The sequence below is a fragment of the Primulina eburnea genome, chromosome 13 (assembly GCF_022965805.1).
Source record: "Primulina eburnea isolate SZY01 chromosome 13, ASM2296580v1, whole genome shotgun sequence".
NCBI lineage: Eukaryota > Viridiplantae > Streptophyta > Magnoliopsida > Lamiales > Gesneriaceae > Primulina > Primulina eburnea.
Genome location: NC_133113.1, coordinates 28,274,980 through 28,296,705, shown reverse-complemented (window position 1 = coordinate 28,296,705; position 21,726 = coordinate 28,274,980). Strand labels below are relative to the sequence as shown.

The window sequence follows — 21,726 nt, the reverse complement described above, 5'->3', positions numbered from 1 at the left end:
CGTGTGCAGAGTAGCTAGTTTCTATATTAAGTGTGAGAGTTTTAGAATAACTACTTTTGAAGACATTAAAATATTTATTTCCATAATTATCATTCTTATCATACTTAAAACCTTTTCAAGTCACTTAATATTTTAAATAGAAAAAAATCAAAATAAAACTTCCTTTTTAAATCGAACAATTTTTTTAAATCGAAAATAATTTCGTGTTAATTATTTAGTATTATTTGATCAAATTAAAAATAATAATAGCACATGCAATGTATGTGCATCTTTTACTAGTATATAATTCTTACCATACTTAAAACTTTTTCAAGTCACCTCATATTTTAAATATGAAAAAATCAAAATAAAACTTCTCTTTTAAATCGAACAACTTTTCTAAATCGAAAATAATTTCGTGTTAATTATTTAGTATTATTTGATCAAATTAAAAATAATAATAACACATGCAATGTATATGCATTTTTTACTAATATATAATTAGAATTTCAGAAATATTGAGATAAAATATGCAGGTGCATTTTTAACTAGTATATAATTAGAATTTCAGAAATATTGAGATAAAATAGTAGACAAGTAGGCCAAATTCATTATTTATCAAATGGCTTCATCGCCCCTCGCCGCCGCCGTCCACCGCTTTCACCCCACTGTACGCAAGCTGCACACAGTTCCACTTCCCACACTCATCACTCTCAATCTAAAGGTAAAAAACTCTCATTTTCAATCATTGCATCTGCATTACTTCCAGATTTTACTGATGCCAATTGATATCGGCCTTTTTCTGTTATCTTTTCTGTCTGAATTCTCCAAATGCTTGTTCCTTGGGGTCCATTTTTGTTTCTTTTGTAGGTTTTTAGCCAACCCAGAATATCTATATTAACCAGGGCAATGGCGTCTAAGGAGTCATACTCCAACAACCCAGGTCTCCATACTGCTCTTGATGAGGCCACCAAAGGTTATTTCTTGCAGCAAACTGTAAGATTTCTGCAAATTGAATTTACTTGTTATGGTTGTAAACTGAAATTGTTGACAGGCTATGTCTCAAATTAAATTAGTGTCTTTGATTTCTGTGGTTTGTTTTCTGCATTTTCGTCATTGTGTCCAAATATTATAAATACATGACACCACATTTTTGCATTCACGCAGCCAAATGCACTATTTGGATTTGACATTGTCATTTGACGTCAAATAGAGTTGGAATAGCTTATTTCATCATCGTTTGCACTTTGTGTATATTTAATTCCTTTAAGCTAGTATTTAGAGCATCTTGCTGATGCAATCGTGTTTTTTCATTCAGATGCTTCGTGTAAAGGACCCAAAAGTCAGTCTAGATTTCTACTCCCGAATAATGGGCATGTCGTGAGTTTTCTTATATTCTTCAGGAAGATTTTTTATCCCATTTGTTCTAGATATGCTGGATCTCGATGTGTATTTGATAATTACATCCTACTGAATCATTTCTTCAATTCTGCCATTTCATTACTCGTGCATGTATATTTGTTATGGATTTTCAGTTAGTCAATTTATCCTATACATACTTCTTTTTTTTCCTAGCATCCCTCTCTATATTAAATAGTTGCCTGAAAATGCTTTTGAAGGCTGTGATCTCGAAGATATTGAGCTTTTTGCTCATCTTATTCACCTGCATATGGTGTTAGTGGTCTTTTGATGGAAACCATTTTTTTCTAAAAGCTTGAACTTATTGGAGATGACCCAACAACAACATTTCTAAACTCACATATAAGCGACAGATCAGAAAAATGCATGCTTGAAATCAACATATGTGTATGAGGGTTGAAAGTTAGACGACAAAGCGTACACAAAACCAGTTTAATGAAGTTACAGAGTGTTGAGCTTTTGACGATACAGTGTTGTAAATCACTTTTCCCAAAAGTCTGGGCTGATGGGAAGTAACCCGTCCAAAATATTGATACTGCAACATCTTTCTTGTTCTTAGGAACTAACTCGTTACTATCTGAGTCTGGTATTAGGCGGATAACTGGATAATACCTTTCCAACGACCATAATTTTCACACTTGTTAAGTTTTCCATCTATATTTCCTCCTACCTTTAGGCAATGTAATGATTTTCTCGGTGGTCCCGTTGTTTGATGGTTTATGTTTGCCATGTGATTTTTTCATCAAACTTGTTGAAATCATGGACAAAGTGAAGAAAACTCGGTTGGTTATTTTGTTGGTTACAGATTGCTTAAGAGGTTAGATTTTCCAGAGATGAAGTTTACCTTATACTTCATGGGGTATGAGGTAAAATTATCAACATACTGCATGAACTTTTTAAATTTTTTTCTTTGTTTGCTATTTCACTGATATCTTAAAGACTGCTGTGTATGCCTATATTTATCAATTTTGGTTCATTCGAAGACAGTAGTTTTACCAGCCCTTTAAATTATCCATGCATTTGTGGTTCAGGAAACATCATCAGCACCTAGTGATCCCATTGAACGAACTGCCTGGACCTTTGGCCATAAAGCTACACTTGAGCTGACACAGTGAGAGCTAACGTTGTTCTACACTATGAAGTATTTTGTTTAAGCAATTCTCTCATGATATCTAACTTCTCGAGTTTATTGCAGTAACTGGGGTACTGAAACGGATCCTGATTTCAAGGGTTATCACAACGGAAACTCAGAACCTCGTGGTTTTGGTATATCAAATGTTTGAGTTCAAAATACTATTATTTTCTTTTGCTGCACTCATCCTGTTATTATACTGACTATTAAATTACTAACTTGTGTTAACATGTTTACAGGACACATTGGTATCACGGTCGATGATGTGCACAAGGCATGCAAAAGATTTGAGACTTTGGGAGTGGAGTTTGTAAAAAGACCCGATGATGGTAAATTTTCCGGTCTAGTTCATGAAATAAATATGATGTTTTTAAAACATGGATTAATCTTATCTTAATGTATGCTCATCAGTTGGCAGCTTTGATATTTTTCCTGTAATATTACACATGTAAAGTTCTTGCATAATTTTTATTTGATTTGATCCAATCTCATAACATTATTTTGGTCATTCACGATTGACATTCGACAACTCATTTCAGGAAAAATTAAGGATATAGCATTCATTAAGGATCCTGATGGCTACTGGATCGAAATATTTGACACTATAACTATTGCCAAGACGACTGCTGCAGCTGCTGTGTGACCCGACTCCTCCGCACCTGTTTCAGGTTTACCATCTCATCGGTTGATAAATTGAATTACATATTGATTTCATTATGTGGGCTCGTCGTTGTGGTTGCTTTACTTTGGAAATCAGCTATGATGCCTACTTATTTCCTCATTTAGGAAAGCAAACTGCCAACCAACTCAACTTCAAAATTTCGGTAAACATCCTACCTTCATCACACATTTTTCCAAATTTCTACGTTTAGAATGTGCTGGCTATGAGGCCACAGTTCCAAGAATAGAGCCCAAACATAATATACTAGTATATAAAGTAAAAGAGTCTCTTTAAGTGTACAAGTCATTTTATAATTCTTTGTAGAGGTGATGTAAAATCGTAACATTGCCTAGTACCCTTGAAAAGCCAACATGGTCAATCGGTATTTAATGTTGAAGTCTTAATTTAATCTATAATGTGAATATTTACGTGCCTAATGAGAACATGGACGTACTATCGGCTCTGATTACTTCTGTTTCTTCCTTGCTGGATTTCGCTGAAAACCTTTCTTTTCCATGATAAAAAGGTCAGGGATTTTGTATTTTTTTAAGCAAAGGGGCGGTTTTACATTTAGTTGAACACTGATAATTTGATTTTTTTCATGTGATAAATTTTTTAAGCTTAGTATGTTAAATAATAGTGAAGTTGGCATGCCAACACTAAAGCTTCGAACGAGGATGAAGGGAGTATCATCTTATTTTATCCCGTTTCTCTTAAACTTTACCAATTAACAAATGTGCAATGCTCAGCGTAAAATAATTGAATGTTGAAGGTTCTTGAATATTGATGAGATCATATATTTTTGGACCGCGTGGATTATTTCTCAATAAAGATTGTTTATCTTGAATTCCTGCTGATTTCTTTGCACTTCCAATGAAAAAACATACACACGATAATTACAGGTAATAACTGCGTCTGCATGTAGATTATATACTTTTCTTAATTATCTATCTTGTTGGGTGTTTGATATTAAAATTAATCTACAACAGGAGTACTTCATCTGATTTGTCTGTATGTATTCGGTATTTATATACATAGATATCTATATAAATGCGTGTGCATGGACTCGTCCATTAGCTGCGTGTGTCCCATTATGTAGTAATGCACTGCAAGAGTCAACTGTGTTGGGTCCCTAGGAAAAGAAAAGTTGAACCGTAGTTTATGTGTGTGTGTGTGTATTTAAATATAATATATATGGATCAACCATAGACCAAGAAATCATTGGTGGACATAAGTTGCCGTGAAATGGAAGTCGCCTTTAATTTTTTATTTTTATTTTTCATGGGCTTAATCATTTTCATAGCAATCTATTTAATTCACATGCACGTACAGTGCATTATGCATTATTTTTTAAGGCTTCTTTTAGTTAGGATAATGTGAAGGCTTTTGCTGAAATAAAACCAAGATTTTGTTGTTTTCTGTCTTATTGCAGGCAGTACCTAGTAGCAAAGTGGAATCTGTCTTCGTTATGAGATTGCTGCACTACCCGTGTCCTCGAACTCTTCTATAATTACATATATTAGAGTAATAATAATAATAATAATAATAATAACTAGTACTAATTTACTAATAATATTATTGTTACTATAATAGTAAGAACCTTTTTTTTTAAAGTATGGATTTTGGGCTCGAGTTGTGTATCATGCCTTCGAGTATAGAAAAATAATTTGTAAGATGTTATATTGTATTTTATAAAATATTACATGAGAATATCATTAAGTAATAAATCAATTATCAATGGTAAAAACGTTGCGTAAAACTACTTTTGCTACCATCAATTGTTAAGATCAATGAAGAGAGATTGAGCATGTGTGATTGAAAAGGGATTTGTGCAACTAAGACATGATAAATAAAGAGAAGTTCAGTTATGTCTGTACCCGACAATCTACTGCACTATGGTCGAGTATGAATCTCATATGTTGAGTTTGAACCGATGAATATCGTTGAATCTGCAATCCAATACGAGAGATCAAACCACAAAAGGCAAGTGCAAAATCCCAACTGTTTGAATGTATTTCTTTAACATTCATGATGAGACGATGTTTGATCTTGAAATCTTAATCACATAGCTTCGTGAATTGGATTTGACACAGAAAATGGCACAGAAACATTAAAAAAAAACCACGAACTTCCCTAAAAGAGATGAACAAAAGGAAGAAGCTAGCTTTTACTATGTACTGTCACTATAGGCGGGTTGTTTTTTTTTAATGTAAATTCTACATCACAACGCGAAACCCCACACACTGAAAACAATCTTGCATCGCCATGCCCTCTTCAAATCTTTCTGATTGTACTTGATTCAGTCTCATCAGTAGTAGTACATACCCTCTCTTCCATGAATTTCATCATTCAACAAAAAGTTGCTGCTGGTCGCTGGCTTAACTTCCTCAAGATCATTGTACACTTCACTGTTTTCCAAAATCTCACTTCCCTTTTGATCTCTAATTAATGCACCAATAATTTGATCTTGATCATGCTGATGATCAAGCATGAAATTTGGGATTTGGCCTTCTCCCAACTCAGCATTTGAGATGAATCTCGGATGTTGAAGACAACCCATCTGTTGTTGGAAATGATCTTTAGCATTACTGATCATGATATAATTTCCCACGGATGAAGAACACTGGAAATCAACAAACCCCCCTTGGCTTTGTTGATTAGTATTAAAGGAATACTGGCTTGTACAAGGCAAGGGAACATCAATGCTGTAATTATTTTGTGGGGCTGGGATGGGTACAGTGTTTCCGAGAGATTTAAAAACCTGAGTACTGTAAACTGAGGTGTAATCTAACAAATGAGACAGATTACGCAAAGATTGAGACTGAGGAATCAAATCTTGAAGGGTTCCTGAAAATGTTGACGATTTTGATGGAACAATTCCCATTATCAGTTTCTTCTTTAGCTTGGTGTTCCAGTAATTCTTGATATCATTATCGGTTCTCCCCGGTAATTGCGCCGCTATGACTGACCACCTTGTTACAATAAAAAATGGTTCCTTAAGCACCAGTGTTTTTTAAATCTAAACTTGGACATGCATGCATAATGTTGTACAAATACATCACTAATTTCAAGTTTTCCCAGTTTCCATTTTGCTCTTATATATGATCCAAGATGGAATAATGTCGGTTTCTTGGATTTAATTCACGGCCGTTTTATTCAAGCTTAACATTATTAACATTCATGTGCTGGTCTTGAACTTTACCTGCTTCCAATGGAGGCATAAAGAGTGCAGATTATTTTATCTTCCTCATCAGAAAATTCACCATGTTTGATATTAGGCCTCAAATAGTTCAGCCACCTCAATCTACAGCTCTTCCCACATCTCTTCAGACCTGATTCAGCACCAAAATCAAAATTCATAAACACAAGTACAAGATACACACACGAAGACGTACATAGTTGATTAGTTCAGGTTTATAATCGAAGTTAAATTTCAAATATATTACCAGCTTTTTGAGGAAGAGCAATCCAATTCCCACAAGTGCCAGATTTTTCGATGAAATCTTTGAGTTTTGCATCTTCTTCAGGCGACCATGGCCCCTTCTTCACATTTGCTTTGTCACAGCAAGGAGCTCTTCCCATGATTTCTCTGTCTAAATTTGTTGACTACTGTAGTTTCATGTGCATTGCAGTGATGCTGTTTCAGTATCTCTTCTTTATATTGACTTTCGAGATTTATGTTGATCAAGATACACTAAAATGTAATAACTACCTATTTAGTTGTATTTCTTGAAGAGGTACTTCGTGTTCAAGTCAATGAGACATATATATCTTTTATTTGTATAGGTTTCGAGTTTCATCAAAACTTAAATTTTAATATTAATATATGCATAGTGGACGTGGTTATGTATTGATAAAAAAAATATAAAACACTTGACTGTGCTGTGAGTTCCATAACTTGAGACAAGCAACGTTAACATGAAAGAACCAAGACATCAAAAGTTGAAGCCGTAAAAATTGGCTGACACCAACGAGTTTACTTCAAAAGATGTCATTAATTTTTCTTGTTTTGTATTTCTTCCAAATGCGTTTGCATACCTGTCACGCCCCGATCTCGAGCCCGCGCCTGCGTGACTGCACAATAGACCTTTATAGCAACTACTTTGTATTCGTCCTCGCTTTACGAAAATGATTAACCAAAGTTGCTACAGAAATCCATTGTAGCCCACTATAAACTCATTTTAAATCTTTAATTTTTAAGACGTGAGACAAGGGTATCACAATACCGACGACCATGTCTATGTTGATCTAATTAATATATATTCATACAAAAGTTTTTACTATATGTTTATTTGATCTGCTTAGATTTGGGACTTCGAAATTTTTAATGCCCGCATGTAGCTCCTCCACTTACCAATTTCCTCAACTAATTACATGATCTGTGCAATATCAATATCTGCAGTTGTCAACTATATCAAGTTCTTTCATTAATTTGTCTAGATTTCAAATTTTGGAAGCCACGTCCGGTCCGGTCTAACCGTCCGAGTTGAATTCATTAATTAAGGAAAAATATGTGCCATCGCCCGAGGTACTCTTATTTAAGTCTCCTTCATTCACATAAACCCGAAGTACTCTTATTTAACAATGTTTTAGCTTATTGTTTGTGTCAATGTCCAAGCTAAGCTTACTTAATTTTAATGGTCGCAAATATATATATATATATATATATATATATATATATATATATATATATAGAGTATATATATATATATATATATGTAGGAGTATGACTAATTTATTATCCTTAATTTTCTGTCTTTTATCGCGTGACACCGAATCTTTGCTTAAATAAATTAAAAGACAAGGCGTAAAGGGTATCTTTGAAAATAATTATTATTGTGGATCATATCATATGATTGGCATTTAATATTAAGGAAAAGGAGACAAATGTCTTCATCCATCTACTTTGGAAGGCTAAGACGAGGACTTCTGTTTTGCTCAATTAATAAAGGTTGGTAAACTATGGTTGAAATTATTTTATTTCTATAGACAAAAATGGTTTAATTATTTTATTCGATCGAGTTCATTAACCAACTTCACAAAGTCAAATTTATCTTATTTGGAAATATATATTTTTGGGATTTTTTTTTCTTGACCCGTTTTTTCACACGAACAATTTTTTTCCCCTAGATGCGTTATTTTATTTTATTATTTAATATAAGAGACTGTATTTTTGAACAATTTTTTTTGTTTTGTTTTGTTTTGTTTTTGAGATATAATTATAGAAAAGGGGTTATGAATTTGAAATTCCTATATTTTCATTTTTAACTTGTTTATTCGAACAATGTTTATAAAAAGAAAATGGAGTGTTTAAAACCATTTATTCAAATTTAATCTTATTTTCTTCTCAATCCACCTAACTTCATCCTCCTCGATTTTATTTAAGAAATTCGGCCGGCATTGTTGATAAATTTGTTATAAAAAAAAATTGAAAAAGAAAACGCATTATGTACATATATCACATGTAATAATTAATTTCAATCATCAACTCGCATAATTATTAAAACAATCGAAAATTGCGGCTAAAGTATGCAACACTTGTGCACTGTCATAATATTTTAATATGTGATATAGAAAATTATGACCATGTTGACAGTTGACACACACATTTTAAATTATTTGAATTATTATTTAATAATTCAATCAGAAATTTATTGAGACTAGTAAACAAATAAGTATCATTATCACAAAACAATATATATATATATATATATATATATATATATAGTTTTAATATGGTGGTTAGTATTTATATGAGCACCGATCGATGTGACATTTATTTATTAAATATATAAAATATTACATCAGTCAGTGATAATATAGATGTTAATGATAATTGCATCATCGTAAGTAACGAAGCAAATATTATGTTAGGATAAGATGGGTGAATTTCTACATAATTAATGATATTTGGATTCTACTGCCTTGTTCGTTGTTTATTAAGGCAGAAATTTATATGAGACTGTCTCACGGATCATATTTTATGGGATGAATATCTTATTTAGGTCATCCATTAAAAGATATTATTTTTTATGCTAAGAGTATAACTTTTTATTGTGAATATCGATAAGGTTGACCCATTTCATAGATAAAAGTTTGTGATACCGTCTCATAAAAGACCCGCTCATTTATTAATTGAATTGAAAGGTTCGAACTTTTGAGTTTTGTTCTAATATTATGCGACATACGTACATAAATTCGAGCTAATTACATGTACATTTCAGATATTTGTATTTCAGAAAATCTATGACATGTTTATGTATAAAATATTAGTCGGAATAATAAAATTGAGGCAAAAATTAGTCAAGTTTTCCCCCTTGAACCGTTACTTATTATTATTATTTTCAAAAAATGTCAAATTGTTAATCAATCGTAATTTTTATCCAATATATTACAAAAAATAAAAAATAAAAAAATTGTCCAACTCTTGGCTGTACTGTTGATTATTTATTGGGATATTAATTTAAAATTGGAAATCTGTGGTATTCGAATAATATTTTAATGAATCACATCAACATCAATCCATTTCAAAAGATGGGTTAGTCAGATCTGGTTGGTGGGTTACTGGTTTGCTTTTGAAATTCATGCTCTTAAATTTGGTCAACGGGTCGACTTGGCCCAAATTCAGTTATGTCCAATTGAATTGAGGCCAAGCCCATCAAAAAAGTTTCGAATTTGATGGGCTCCCAGATTCTTTGTTGTTCGAATAAAATATGAAAGTTGAAGCGGACTTAAGTTGCGGACTTGCTTAGATTTGGGACTTCGAAACCAATATTAACAAATTTCCTGCAGATTCAAGAAAAATTACAGTTAAGTTTTATTCAAATGCAATCACATAACATCAAAGTCCAGAAACAGACATAATTTCTTGAGATTTGAAGAACTTTTTTAGGTGGACAGTCGACTGTCTGCTTGGGTGGACGAGTAATACCGGGAGTGTTATTTTTTCTTGTGGGATTATAGTTCCAAGAAAAACAAGAGCGTTCAAAAACTACTGGTGATAATGAAACCAGCTGCTGATTTTGAAAATCAAAGAACATTCGCAGGACAATCTGTTTTATCAAAACATGTTTTGATCATCCTCAGCATCACAATCTGTTTTCAAGAATCAAAATCTTTAGTTTCAAAATTTGTTTCCTCCCACCCGACACCCCCACCGATTCCAGTTCTTCCTATCCCAACCTCACGCCAGATCTCATGGCAGCTCTCAGAAATGGCGATGTTCTTCCACTTTGGACCAAACACTTTCACAGATTCGGAGTGGGGAACGGGCCACGCTGACCCTTCAGTTTTCAACCCTACTGCCTTCAATGCTACTCAGTGGGTTGCTGTGGCCAAAGACTCTGGCTTTTCGAGGGTTATCCTCACTGTAAAGCACCATGATGGGTTCTGTCTTTGGCCCTCTGAATATACGGATTATTCTCTGAAGTCTAGTTCTTGGAAGAATGGGACAGGGGATGTGGTGAAAGAGCTTGCCGACGCTGCAACAGTCGCTGGTTTAGAATTGGGGCTTTATCTTTCTCCTTGGGATAGACATGAACCTTGTTATGGAAAGACTCTGGAGTACAATGAGTATTACATGGGGCAGATGACTGAACTGCTCACTTGGTATTCCAAAGTAGATTTGCTTTGTTGTTCTCACTATTTCATTTTTAATGGGTTTTGTTTGGTTTTGGAGTATGTTTGAATCTTGTTGTTTATAAATCTGAACCAAGGTTATGCATTGTGTTCTATGAATAAATCATCGAATGGTTTAATGCACTCACTTAAAATGGAGCAGGTATGGTGACATAAAAGAAATTTGGTTGGATGGCGCAAAGGGTGAGGGAGAGAAGGACATGCAGTACTTTTTCGATAACTGGTTTAGTCTTATTCATCAGCTTCAGCCTCAGGCAATCATATTCTCTGACGATGGCCCGGATTCGAGGTGGATTGGGGATGAGGCTGGTGCTGCGAGGACTACTTGCTGGTCTCTTTTTAATCGCAGTGCCATAAAGATCGGCCAAGCTGCTATCGAGGAGTGAGTATGCTTCAAGTCAATATTGCTTTCCCTTGTTTGGAAAACTTTGTTCCTCAGTATCAGTTATTTTTCGACTCAGTTATTTGGGAGAGGGAGATCCACAAGGCCCTGACTGGGTACCTGCAGAGTGTGATGTCTCGATACGAGCTGGATGGTTTTGGCATGCATCACAAGCTCCAAAATCGGCACTCACTCTTCTAGATATCTATTATACCTCTGTGGGCAGAAACTGTCTCTTCTTACTGAATGTACCCCCAAATTCTTCAGGCCTTATATCCCCAGAAGACATCCAAGTCCTCCAAAATAAGAAGCTTAGCGACTGGGAAGCTAGAAGATATGGGGCTATGGCTGCTCGTCTTCTTAGATATGTAACGAGGCAGTTTCATGTGATGTTTATGCCTTGAGACGCAACCCTCCATGAAAATTGCTTTGTTGTATTGAAAATTTTACTCCAATGTCTGCATATGTGAGAGAAGCATATTTCAAATTATATTCAATGCCAAATGGTTTAATTTAAAAGTTATACACGTCGCTCCAAAATACATCAAGAAAAAGAAAACAAGAGATCATTGGAATTTTCACGTGCATTGTTTTCCCTAAAGACTTGCACTACCGTTGAACCGTGATCTAGAGCTAAGCAACGAGGCATACCCAACAACTGAAAACGGATCCACATAAAAACCTACATAAGATATCAATGGATCGCCCCGAGATCTAACAATTTCAAGCTTCAAGTGACTGCATGTGACACTCGGGAACAAGAAATTTATTGAGACTAGTAAACAAATAAGTATCATTATCACAAAACAATATATATATATATATATATATATATATATAGTTTTAATATGGTGGTTAGTATTTATATGAGCACCGATCGATGTGACATTTATTTATTAAATATATAAAATATTACATCAGTCAGTGATAATATAGATGTTAATGATAATTGCATCATCGTAAGTAACGAAGCAAATATTATGTTAGGATAAGATGGGTGAATTTCTACATAATTAATGATATTTGGATTCTACTGCCTTGTTCGTTGTTTATTAAGGCAGAAATTTATATGAGACTGTCTCACGGATCATATTTTATGGGATGAATATCTTATTTAGGTCATCCATTAAAAGATATTATTTTTTATGCTAAGAGTATAACTTTTTATTGTGAATATCGATAAGGTTGACCCATTTCATAGATAAAAGTTTGTGATACCGTCTCATAAAAGACCCGCTCATTTATTAATTGAATTGAAAGGTTCGAACTTTTGAGTTTTGTTCTAATATTATGCGACATACGTACATAAATTCGAGCTAATTACATGTACATTTCAGATATTTGTATTTCAGAAAATCTATGACATGTTTATGTATAAAATATTAGTCGGAATAATAAAATTGAGGCAAAAATTAGTCAAGTTTTCCCCCTTGAACCGTTACTTATTATTATTATTTTCAAAAAATGTCAAATTGTTAATCAATCGTAATTTTTATCCAATATATTACAAAAAATAAAAAATAAAAAAATTGTCCAACTCTTGGCTGTACTGTTGATTATTTATTGGGATATTAATTTAAAATTGGAAATCTGTGGTATTCGAATAATATTTTAATGAATCACATCAACATCAATCCATTTCAAAAGATGGGTTAGTCAGATCTGGTTGGTGGGTTACTGGTTTGCTTTTGAAATTCATGCTCTTAAATTTGGTCAACGGGTCGACTTGGCCCAAATTCAGTTATGTCCAATTGAATTGAGGCCAAGCCCATCAAAAAAGTTTCGAATTTGATGGGCTCCCAGATTCTTTGTTGTTCGAATAAAATATGAAAGTTGAAGCGGACTTAAGTTGCGGACTTGCTTAGATTTGGGACTTCGAAACCAATATTAACAAATTTCCTGCAGATTCAAGAAAAATTACAGTTAAGTTTTATTCAAATGCAATCACATAACATCAAAGTCCAGAAACAGACATAATTTCTTGAGATTTGAAGAACTTTTTTAGGTGGACAGTCGACTGTCTGCTTGGGTGGACGAGTAATACCGGGAGTGTTATTTTTTCTTGTGGGATTATAGTTCCAAGAAAAACAAGAGCGTTCAAAAACTACTGGTGATAATGAAACCAGCTGCTGATTTTGAAAATCAAAGAACATTCGCAGGACAATCTGTTTTATCAAAACATGTTTTGATCATCCTCAGCATCACAATCTGTTTTCAAGAATCAAAATCTTTAGTTTCAAAATTTGTTTCCTCCCACCCGACACCCCCACCGATTCCAGTTCTTCCTATCCCAACCTCACGCCAGATCTCATGGCAGCTCTCAGAAATGGCGATGTTCTTCCACTTTGGACCAAACACTTTCACAGATTCGGAGTGGGGAACGGGCCACGCTGACCCTTCAGTTTTCAACCCTACTGCCTTCAATGCTACTCAGTGGGTTGCTGTGGCCAAAGACTCTGGCTTTTCGAGGGTTATCCTCACTGTAAAGCACCATGATGGGTTCTGTCTTTGGCCCTCTGAATATACGGATTATTCTCTGAAGTCTAGTTCTTGGAAGAATGGGACAGGGGATGTGGTGAAAGAGCTTGCCGACGCTGCAACAGTCGCTGGTTTAGAATTGGGGCTTTATCTTTCTCCTTGGGATAGACATGAACCTTGTTATGGAAAGACTCTGGAGTACAATGAGTATTACATGGGGCAGATGACTGAACTGCTCACTTGGTATTCCAAAGTAGATTTGCTTTGTTGTTCTCACTATTTCATTTTTAATGGGTTTTGTTTGGTTTTGGAGTATGTTTGAATCTTGTTGTTTATAAATCTGAACCAAGGTTATGCATTGTGTTCTATGAATAAATCATCGAATGGTTTAATGCACTCACTTAAAATGGAGCAGGTATGGTGACATAAAAGAAATTTGGTTGGATGGCGCAAAGGGTGAGGGAGAGAAGGACATGCAGTACTTTTTCGATAACTGGTTTAGTCTTATTCATCAGCTTCAGCCTCAGGCAATCATATTCTCTGACGATGGCCCGGATTCGAGGTGGATTGGGGATGAGGCTGGTGCTGCGAGGACTACTTGCTGGTCTCTTTTTAATCGCAGTGCCATAAAGATCGGCCAAGCTGCTATCGAGGAGTGAGTATGCTTCAAGTCAATATTGCTTTCCCTTGTTTGGAAAACTTTGTTCCTCAGTATCAGTTATTTTTCGACTCAGTTATTTGGGAGAGGGAGATCCACAAGGCCCTGACTGGGTACCTGCAGAGTGTGATGTCTCGATACGAGCTGGATGGTTTTGGCATGCATCACAAGCTCCAAAATCGGCACTCACTCTTCTAGATATCTATTATACCTCTGTGGGCAGAAACTGTCTCTTCTTACTGAATGTACCCCCAAATTCTTCAGGCCTTATATCCCCAGAAGACATCCAAGTCCTCCAAGACTTTACAGAGATTCGGAACTCCATATTCTCACATAATCTAGCAAAAAGTTCTCTGGTTTGGGCTAGCAACACAAGAGGTGGCTGTGAAATGTTCTACATATGGCGCTCAGCGTGTTCTTGAAGATGGAATTTTTTCATACTGGGCTCCAGATAAAGCACAATCAGACTGGGCATTGTTCTTTGATTTTGAAGAAGATGTGACTTTTAATGTCTTGCTAATCCAAGAACCAATACATATGGGCCAAAGAGTGACGGAATTTCATTTTAATTTCATGAATGAAGAAGGGGAATGGGAGGAGGTCACAAGGGGCACGACTGTGGGATACAAAAGATTGCTATTGTTCCCGAGTGTCACATGCAGTCACTTGAAGCTTGAAATTGTTAGATCTCGGGGCGATCCATTGATATCTTATGTAGGTTTTTATGTGGATCCGTTTTCAGTTGTTGGGTATGCCTCGTTGCTTAGCTCTAGATCACGGTTCAACGGTAGTGCAAGTCTTTAGGGAAAACAATGCACAGTGAAAATTCCAATGATCTCTTGTTTTCTTTTTCTTGATGTATTTTGGAGCGACGTGTATAACTTTTAAATTAAACCATTTGGCATTGAATATAATTTGAAATATGCTTCTCTCACATATGCAGACATTGGAGTAAAATTTTCAATACAACAAAGCAATTTTCATGGAGGGTTGCGTCTCAAGGCATAAACATCACATGAAACTGCCTCGTGCGTATTACGAGTCTTAATCTAAGAAGACGAGCAGCCATAGCCCCATATCTTCTAGCTTCCCAGTCGCTAAGCTTCTTATTTTGGATATTTTCAAGGATGTCACCTTCCTAGATTCGGCCACTTGAGTCATCAACCTTGTTAACAGCAGCACTACAGTCATCATCTTCCTCTGGCCCTAGTATAATTGCTCCAGATTTTTCCCCTTCAAGATGATTATCAATTCCTCTGCTCACCCAGTTTGAAACCTTCAGGTTCATTATAAACAGCTGTATACTCGGATGCTGGTAGTCACCGTGCATCTACATGGATTACAAAAAGACGATGATCGAGGAGAAAGTTTAACACCCACCACACAAAATCTTGACCTATAATTTATGTTCATTTGGCTTCAATGTCTCTGACCCTCTCAAAATTGAAAATTTTAAAAAACTGAGCTACGGCCATGATGTTTAATATTCACATTACCCCATCAGATATAATACATATGTCGCTCTTTCACAAGATCCAAACATTTATCATAATTACTGTATTTGACCTTTGTATATCCAGAAGATAGTTACCTTTGCTTTAGGAACAGGACGAACTTCAAAATTTGTCTTCCATAAGTCAAGCATACGATCATGGACATTAGTGGAACGAAGTTCATAACCCAACTACAGACCGAGGTTTTGACAAATTAGAACATCATCATTTCAGTTCAAACTTCAAAAATACTTTTAAAAGCAATACCAAAATTGTGGTTCTGGGTCCGGATAATAAAAGTAGAGTCTGCAAAAGTGGTTCCAAAAGGTGCTCTGCATATACCTACGTAAACAAATTCAAAGAGTTGTCATGTTTGGATGAGTATTACTAGCACTTGATATTACCAATGTTGGTTAAAGGCAAAACATTCAATAATATTTTTGTACAATCCCTCCCTATTCACCACCGAGACACTTAAGAAGAGGATAGTTTTAACAGGATAAAATGTTTAGAATTATACTAACTCACAACATCAGTGCCAATTATGTAGTCAAATGGGGGATCGACGGCCCTGATATGGTCAGCATCACCCCAGTTAAGCTCGGCGACCTCAATGGATCCAAATGAATCTACAAGAAATAAAACCGTCATGTAAGAAAAAGGAGAGGGGAGCCAAAAGTGTATGCCTCTACTTCCAACTAGGTTTTTCCTTTTTTTCTTCAAAACTTTGTGTAATATTTTGAAAATTGCACGTTTTGACCTCCCAAAATTCAATGAGGGTACCTCAAATCACCCCCTCATCTTCTCTCGTCGCCTCTATCGAATTCTAATACTTGTCCCCTCCTTCAACCATGCGGAAGTGCTGAAGAACAGAACTAAAATCTATGCAAAACACCTGCACACTCAAAGAGATACACAAAGAGAAAGGACACCTGAATCAGAATTCATTTGTAGGATTCTTGAGGTATTTCGCTCCACGTTTCTCATAAGCAAAGGCAAAACTTCAGTTTGGTCAGTTGTAATCAAATCACATCCGAGCAATGCCATACCTGAAGAACCTCGTCATTAGTGTCTAATCTTGAATGTTTCAAAAAATTTACTCAGATCAAGTTTGGCAAAGCAAGAAGCTCACCAAATCCAGCTACTCCACAGCCTGCTCCAAGTTCGATTACATGTTTTCCTTTTAGTTTAGATGGAGAAAACCTTCCCTTTCTACAATTTTTTTCCTTCATAATGAACACAAACAGGTTTTATTAGTTTGATTAAACAAAGACCAACAATTTAACTATCGTTTAACAACTAAATTCATCATCGTCATTTATGTAATGCAACATAAGAGAGAGAAAAAAAGTAATAAATAAAATTCTACCTTTTATTATCATCTTAGTCCCTTGATAAGGCCAAATCTTACAAAGATTTTAGGAATTTGATTTTATAATATTTACTCTTATCTAGAATTTTTATCCCTAATTATGTGGTTATTTGAATTAAAAATTGTAGATTAGAATAAAAATGAAAAATGTTTAAATTGAGAGATAAGATAAATTTACTAGACTTCAAAGGAACCAAAATATAAAAAGAAAAGAAATAAAATATTCTTATTTTTTGATGATATGTAAATCTTGATAAAGATTTTTTCTACACTTTTTTTTTTACTTGACACGAGCTTAAAAAGATTGAAGGATGGGACCCATTTAGGAGGATAAAAAGAGGCGTGAAGGAGAGGTACAAATACTTACAGAGGGAGGAGAGCAGAAGAAAAAGAAAAGAAGACGGGAGTGCAGAAAAGAAGAAGGAAGTAAACAATAGAGAAGGGGAAAAGAGGAAGGAAGCGCAGAACAGAAGCCTGCAATGAAGCAGCAACAGTGAGGAAGTGCAGAAGGGAGGAAGACATAAAGCAAAAGCGGGAGGAATTCCTCAACACACGCCAAATCACTAAGAATTCTTTTCATTCCCTCTTAATTATGTTTTCTTCATTGAATTTAAGCATGGATGTGCACTTTCGACTTTGGAAGACGGGAGTGCAGAAAATAAGAAGGAAGTAAACGACAGAGAAGGGGAAAAGAGGAAGGAAGCGCAGAACAGAAGGCTGCAATGAAGCAGCAACAGTGAGGAAGTGCAGAAGTGAGGAAGACATAAGGCAAAAGCTGGAGGAATTCCTCAACACACGCCAAATCACTGAGAATTCTTTTCATTCCCTCTTAATTATGTTTTCTTCATTGAATTTAAGCATGGATGTGCACTTTCAACTTTGTTTTTGAATTTAGGAGTAGATTTTTATAGACTAGGACCACGATAGGGCCGAGACAAATTATTTTTTATGTTTTGAGTTTGATTCAATTCTATTATTTATTTTATTCATTGATTGATGTCATTTATCTTGTGTTCTCTTAATCTGCCTAATTAAATAGAATATTTGTTGGTTAATCTAAAACCAGAAGGCGATAGATTAATATTTGCTTCATACATCAATCAACATATGGGCAAACCGACTAAAAATAGTATTCAGTTTCAGTGTGAGACTTAGGTTGAAAAACTGGAATTTCACAGCGATCTAATACGGTTGAATCTAATTAAATTCAGTTAGGAAAAATTGGACTGTTAGATTTAATTAGGTTTATTAATTCGAGAAATCATTTAATAAATAATTTTGGGAATTTCGTCGTGAATTAAATAATTAATTTATTGAATATCAATTTGACACTAGATTATAAGTTGTCTCGATACCGTTGTGCGCCTTAGTCGTTTCTAAATAATTTGAATTTTCGTACAATTTAATAATTTGGATTTTTTTTACTTTAGTTAATTTATTTAAATTGTTTCATTTAGTTTTAATTAATTTATCTCCCCTTCATTCAAATTTTATTAGCCTAAATTAGGAAAAATAATTCTTATCCTAGTATTTAAATATCGATCTTTGTGGGTACGATACCTGGACTCATCATCCAATTACGATTATTTGACCTAGTGCGATTGCTACATTTATTCCCAACCGAAATCGTCGGTCATCTCTCTTGCCAGAACCACGGAATTTTTTAAAAAAATCAGTAATAGGGGAGCGAACACCACCCGTAAAAATTACCAGAAATTTGACCAAGACCATTGATGCGTCCCACACAGTAGTCCCTAAATGCTTGGAGTTGGGATCCTGTCACATTTGCAGCATAATCGTCATTGTGAATGAGGCAATCATGAAGCAGAAAAAACAATTTTTTTCCCGGAAAAGTTAGTCAAAAAATTCAGCAAACAAAAGATCAAGGATATACGCTCATCATAGCCAATCTAACATTCTATTGGGTTTGGAGCAAAGGATGATTTCTGTCCTACAGTATATGTAGCATAATAAACTTATCATAAAGAACAAAAAAAAAAAAAACCAAGGCATTTATTAAGTTTTAGAAGGAAGATAAACCAGAGATTCTCAAAAGATGACAAGAACCACAAATTTCCATATTCTAAGTGCGTGCAATAAGATTTTTCCCTGTGAAGAAACAACGGATACAAAAACATGTCAAATATGACAATCGATCTGAATGCATCTACTCTCAGAATTACTGGACGTCAAATGGAGTGAACAGCAACTATTGACAGTATAGTTAATCTAACTTAGGTTATAGAACGAGAAGAAAAAAGATCATGAACAATCGCACTACCTGTGAAAATTGAAGCTGATGGCCGAGGGCTTCAAATACAACAGCTGATGTGTGAGGAGAATTTAACCTGAGAATAAATAAAAAGGGTAAAAGTTAAGCAAATCCAATAGGAAAATATACTATCATGCGGTGGAACGCTTGGAGTTTCAGATTCAATATCAAGGGATAGCCATATGGAAATGCACAGCTGACCAAAATATGTTGTTTTTTGTTTAAGAACTATTAACAACTTTAAAGATAAGAACACGAATAAATCATAGGAAAGCATAGTGAAAATATATATATAGCATAGAATCAAACCGCAAGTAAGAATCTTCAAGATTGGTTTTTTCTTAGCAAATTACCTGTCCGCATCCATCTGAGAGCTTCGACTCAATCTCTTGCGGCCTCACACCCTCGTCACAACACTGAAAATTCTAAACTAAAAAGGAAAAAGGTGGAACCTTCAATCTCTTCCCCTCAATAGCAAAAGCAAACTCAAACAGAACACATTTCTGCCCCCAAAAACAGAGACAAAAAATAAAACCACACATGAAATGACAAAATTCCGCGTGGGATCTGATGAAATGCCCAAAATAAGTAGGGGAGTGAGGACATAAGTTTGTACAAGATTAGGCGTTCGAAGGCCAAAATCTAAGATTTGATTTTCATTTTTCACGAAGCTACCTATTTGAATCTGTCCATTTTTCCCCTGAACAATTAAATTAAACCCATTGACCATTGAAAGTTGGATGGCAGGAAGTGAACCGATCTGGGATCGGTGTACAGGTGTCCAGCGACGCAAATCCCATGTCCATGTGCCAAATGCCGGGAAACGAGGTAAAAGGAAGGGGAAAAAGAGGTCCTTGTTATAAATTAAGTTACAGGGATTCATCTAATTTTACTATTTTGTTCATTAAAAAAATTAATTAATCAAAATAAAAACTTCATCTCAAACTCAACTAATGCATAAAACTTTGCCTCAAAATTCAACCTCAAACTTTATCCTAGACTAGTTACTCCGCACACGCATAGCTTGTGTGTACAATCTTTTTTTATCATTATCGATAGACAAAAGTGAAATTTGACAAATTATGGAGGGACTAAATTGATATTTGAATGGTTGAAAAAAAATAAAAATAAAAGTGTGTTAAAATTTTAAAAAAACAAAAAACAAAATGTATTATTAGTATCATATAAGGGTAAAATTGGAAAAAAAAATTGGTGTCCTCTCTAAGTAGTTATTATCATGTCCTCACATTTAATAATATAGTATAGATATGTAAAAGTCGACTCAAATATGAAAATATTAAATTAAATGTGAAAAATTGATCGAAATGTAAAAAAATTTACCCAAATTTGAACAACTAGACCCAAATATAAAAAAACTCGACCTCAACTCGATTCAATTATGAAAAACTTGTCCAAAATATGACATGTCGACTCAAATATAAAAATTCGACTCATGCTCGACCTAAAAGCGAAAAACTCGACCCAAATATAAAAACTTTTACCTAAATAATAGAACTCGACCCAAATATGTAAAACTCGACACATATATAATATGTATATAATTATTCATGTTAATATTTAATCAAATATGACATAATGTAGTGTCAAGGTGTTGTATTGTACAAAAACACATAGTTTAAATATGGATTTGGTCAAAATGTGATGTTATTTTATTATTTTATTTTTAACAAGCATATGTAAAGACTATCTTGCCCTTTAAGTCACTACTTTTAACCAAGTTTTAAAATCAAACTCCCTCTCAATAAAATAAATTTGTGAAGAGTTATATATATTTTAATGACATGAGAAAGAAGTCAATTAGTTTATGTTTGAGCTTAAATATTTAATTATGAAAGTCCAATTTAATTATGGAGGTTCAATTAATTTATGGAAGTCCATCAAATGTGGCAGATAAATTCACATCGATTCAAATTTATTCAGATAAGTCAAGAATATTATGGAAAGATAAGAAGATAGTGAGAAAGGGGAAAATATTGTGACTCATAGGAGGAGTGAAAGAAACCGCACCGTACAGTGAAGAAAATGAAGGAATCGGCAAACACAGAGAACACACACAACTCTACACAAAAAATTTCAATCTTCAAACACTAGTTTTCAAGCATTCAAGTATATACTTTCTAGCATTCTAGGTCTTCTCGTTTTAGATTTCAACAACTTTATATGTTAAATTTCAATCTTCAAACACTAGTTTTCAAGCATTCAAGTATATACTTTCTAGCAT

At 34.5% G+C, this 21,726-nt stretch overlaps 5 protein-coding genes across 8 annotated transcripts; 3 read left to right on the top strand and 2 right to left on the bottom strand.

The window, feature by feature from the left end:
* Positions 1-545: 545 nt before the first annotated feature.
* LOC140810605 (lactoylglutathione lyase-like) lies at positions 546-4,918 on the top strand. Of its 4 annotated transcripts, none has more exons than XR_012113268.1 (10): positions 546-703; positions 850-975; positions 1,298-1,359; positions 2,204-2,264; positions 2,430-2,509; positions 2,594-2,664; positions 2,770-2,859; positions 3,070-3,198; positions 3,317-3,354; positions 4,624-4,918. XR_012113268.1 is itself a non-coding variant. In XM_073168454.1 (9 exons), exons 1-8 carry the CDS (start codon positions 602-604, stop codon positions 3,171-3,173), a joined length of 696 nt encoding a protein of 231 aa, XP_073024555.1. In that variant the 5' UTR covers positions 546-601; the 3' UTR covers positions 3,174-3,191; positions 4,624-4,918. The 4 variants fall into 4 exon arrangements, 2 of the variants coding, with proteins under 2 accessions (XP_073024555.1, XP_073024552.1); XR_012113269.1 differs by having other exon boundaries at positions 3,288-3,354; XM_073168454.1 differs by lacking the exon at positions 3,317-3,354 and having other exon boundaries at positions 3,070-3,191.
* Positions 4,919-5,137: 219 nt separating this feature from the next.
* On the bottom strand, positions 5,138-6,902 carry LOC140809853 (myb-related protein 308-like). Its single transcript, XM_073167608.1, has 3 exons — positions 6,638-6,902; positions 6,394-6,523; positions 5,138-6,163 (listed from the first exon to the last, which is right to left on the bottom strand). The coding sequence occupies exons 1-3, from the start codon at positions 6,771-6,773 to the stop codon at positions 5,500-5,502; spliced, it is 930 nt and encodes a 309-aa protein (XP_073023709.1). The 5' UTR covers positions 6,774-6,902; the 3' UTR covers positions 5,138-5,499.
* Positions 6,903-9,990: 3,088 nt separating this feature from the next.
* LOC140810091 (alpha-L-fucosidase 1-like) lies at positions 9,991-11,734 on the top strand. The gene is made up of 3 exons (XM_073167899.1): positions 9,991-10,799; positions 10,972-11,211; positions 11,291-11,734. The coding sequence occupies exons 1-3, from the start codon at positions 10,195-10,197 to the stop codon at positions 11,613-11,615; spliced, it is 1,170 nt and encodes a 389-aa protein (XP_073024000.1). The 5' UTR covers positions 9,991-10,194; the 3' UTR covers positions 11,616-11,734.
* Positions 11,735-13,124: 1,390 nt separating this feature from the next.
* On the top strand, positions 13,125-15,174 carry LOC140808892 (alpha-L-fucosidase 1-like). Its single transcript, XM_073166231.1, is given in 4 exon segments — positions 13,125-13,932; positions 14,105-14,344; positions 14,424-14,733; positions 14,735-15,174. Coding segments are annotated over 4 exon segments (1,572 nt in total). The 5' UTR covers positions 13,125-13,327; the 3' UTR covers positions 15,152-15,174.
* A 111-nt stretch (positions 15,175-15,285) lies between these two features.
* LOC140808893 (uncharacterized) lies at positions 15,286-20,297 on the bottom strand. The gene is made up of 9 exons (XM_073166232.1): positions 19,838-20,297; positions 19,494-19,560; positions 18,923-18,988; positions 16,973-17,066; positions 16,773-16,889; positions 16,369-16,469; positions 16,108-16,182; positions 15,939-16,031; positions 15,286-15,677 (listed from the first exon to the last, which is right to left on the bottom strand). The coding sequence occupies exons 1-9, from the start codon at positions 19,849-19,851 to the stop codon at positions 15,486-15,488; spliced, it is 819 nt and encodes a 272-aa protein (XP_073022333.1). The 5' UTR covers positions 19,852-20,297; the 3' UTR covers positions 15,286-15,485.
* Between the last annotated feature and the right edge of the window lie 1,429 nt (positions 20,298-21,726).

Bases quoted from the DNA above. Each gene is read 5' to 3' on its own strand.
- LOC140810605 (XM_073168454.1), top strand. From the start codon at position 602: ATGGCTTCATCGCCCCTCGCCGCCGCCGTCCACCGCTTTCACCCCACT. The intron at 2,265-2,429 runs GTAAAATTATCA...TTTGTGGTTCAG, and splicing joins TATACTTCATGGGGTATGAG to GAAACATCATCAGCACCTAG. The intron at 2,860-3,069 runs GTAAATTTTCCG...AACTCATTTCAG, and splicing joins TGTAAAAAGACCCGATGATG to GAAAAATTAAGGATATAGCA.
- LOC140809853 (XM_073167608.1), bottom strand. From the start codon at position 6,773: ATGGGAAGAGCTCCTTGCTGTGACAAAGCAAATGTGAAGAAGGGGCCA. The intron at 6,524-6,637 runs GTAATATATTTG...GTGCTGAATCAG, and splicing joins TGCTCTTCCTCAAAAAGCTG to GTCTGAAGAGATGTGGGAAG. The intron at 6,164-6,393 runs GTAAAGTTCAAG...TATTGTAACAAG, and splicing joins TATGCCTCCATTGGAAGCAG to GTGGTCAGTCATAGCGGCGC.
- LOC140810091 (XM_073167899.1), top strand. From the start codon at position 10,195: ATGAAACCAGCTGCTGATTTTGAAAATCAAAGAACATTCGCAGGACAA. The intron at 10,800-10,971 runs GTATTCCAAAGT...AAAATGGAGCAG, and splicing joins ATGACTGAACTGCTCACTTG to GTATGGTGACATAAAAGAAA. The intron at 11,212-11,290 runs GTGAGTATGCTT...TTTTCGACTCAG, and splicing joins GGCCAAGCTGCTATCGAGGA to TTATTTGGGAGAGGGAGATC.
- LOC140808893 (XM_073166232.1), bottom strand. The intron at 16,890-16,972 runs GTGAGCTTCTTG...GAGGTTCTTCAG, and splicing joins CTGTGGAGTAGCTGGATTTG to GTATGGCATTGCTCGGATGT. The intron at 16,183-16,368 runs GTGAGTTAGTAT...TTGTTTACGTAG, and splicing joins ACATAATTGGCACTGATGTT to GTATATGCAGAGCACCTTTT.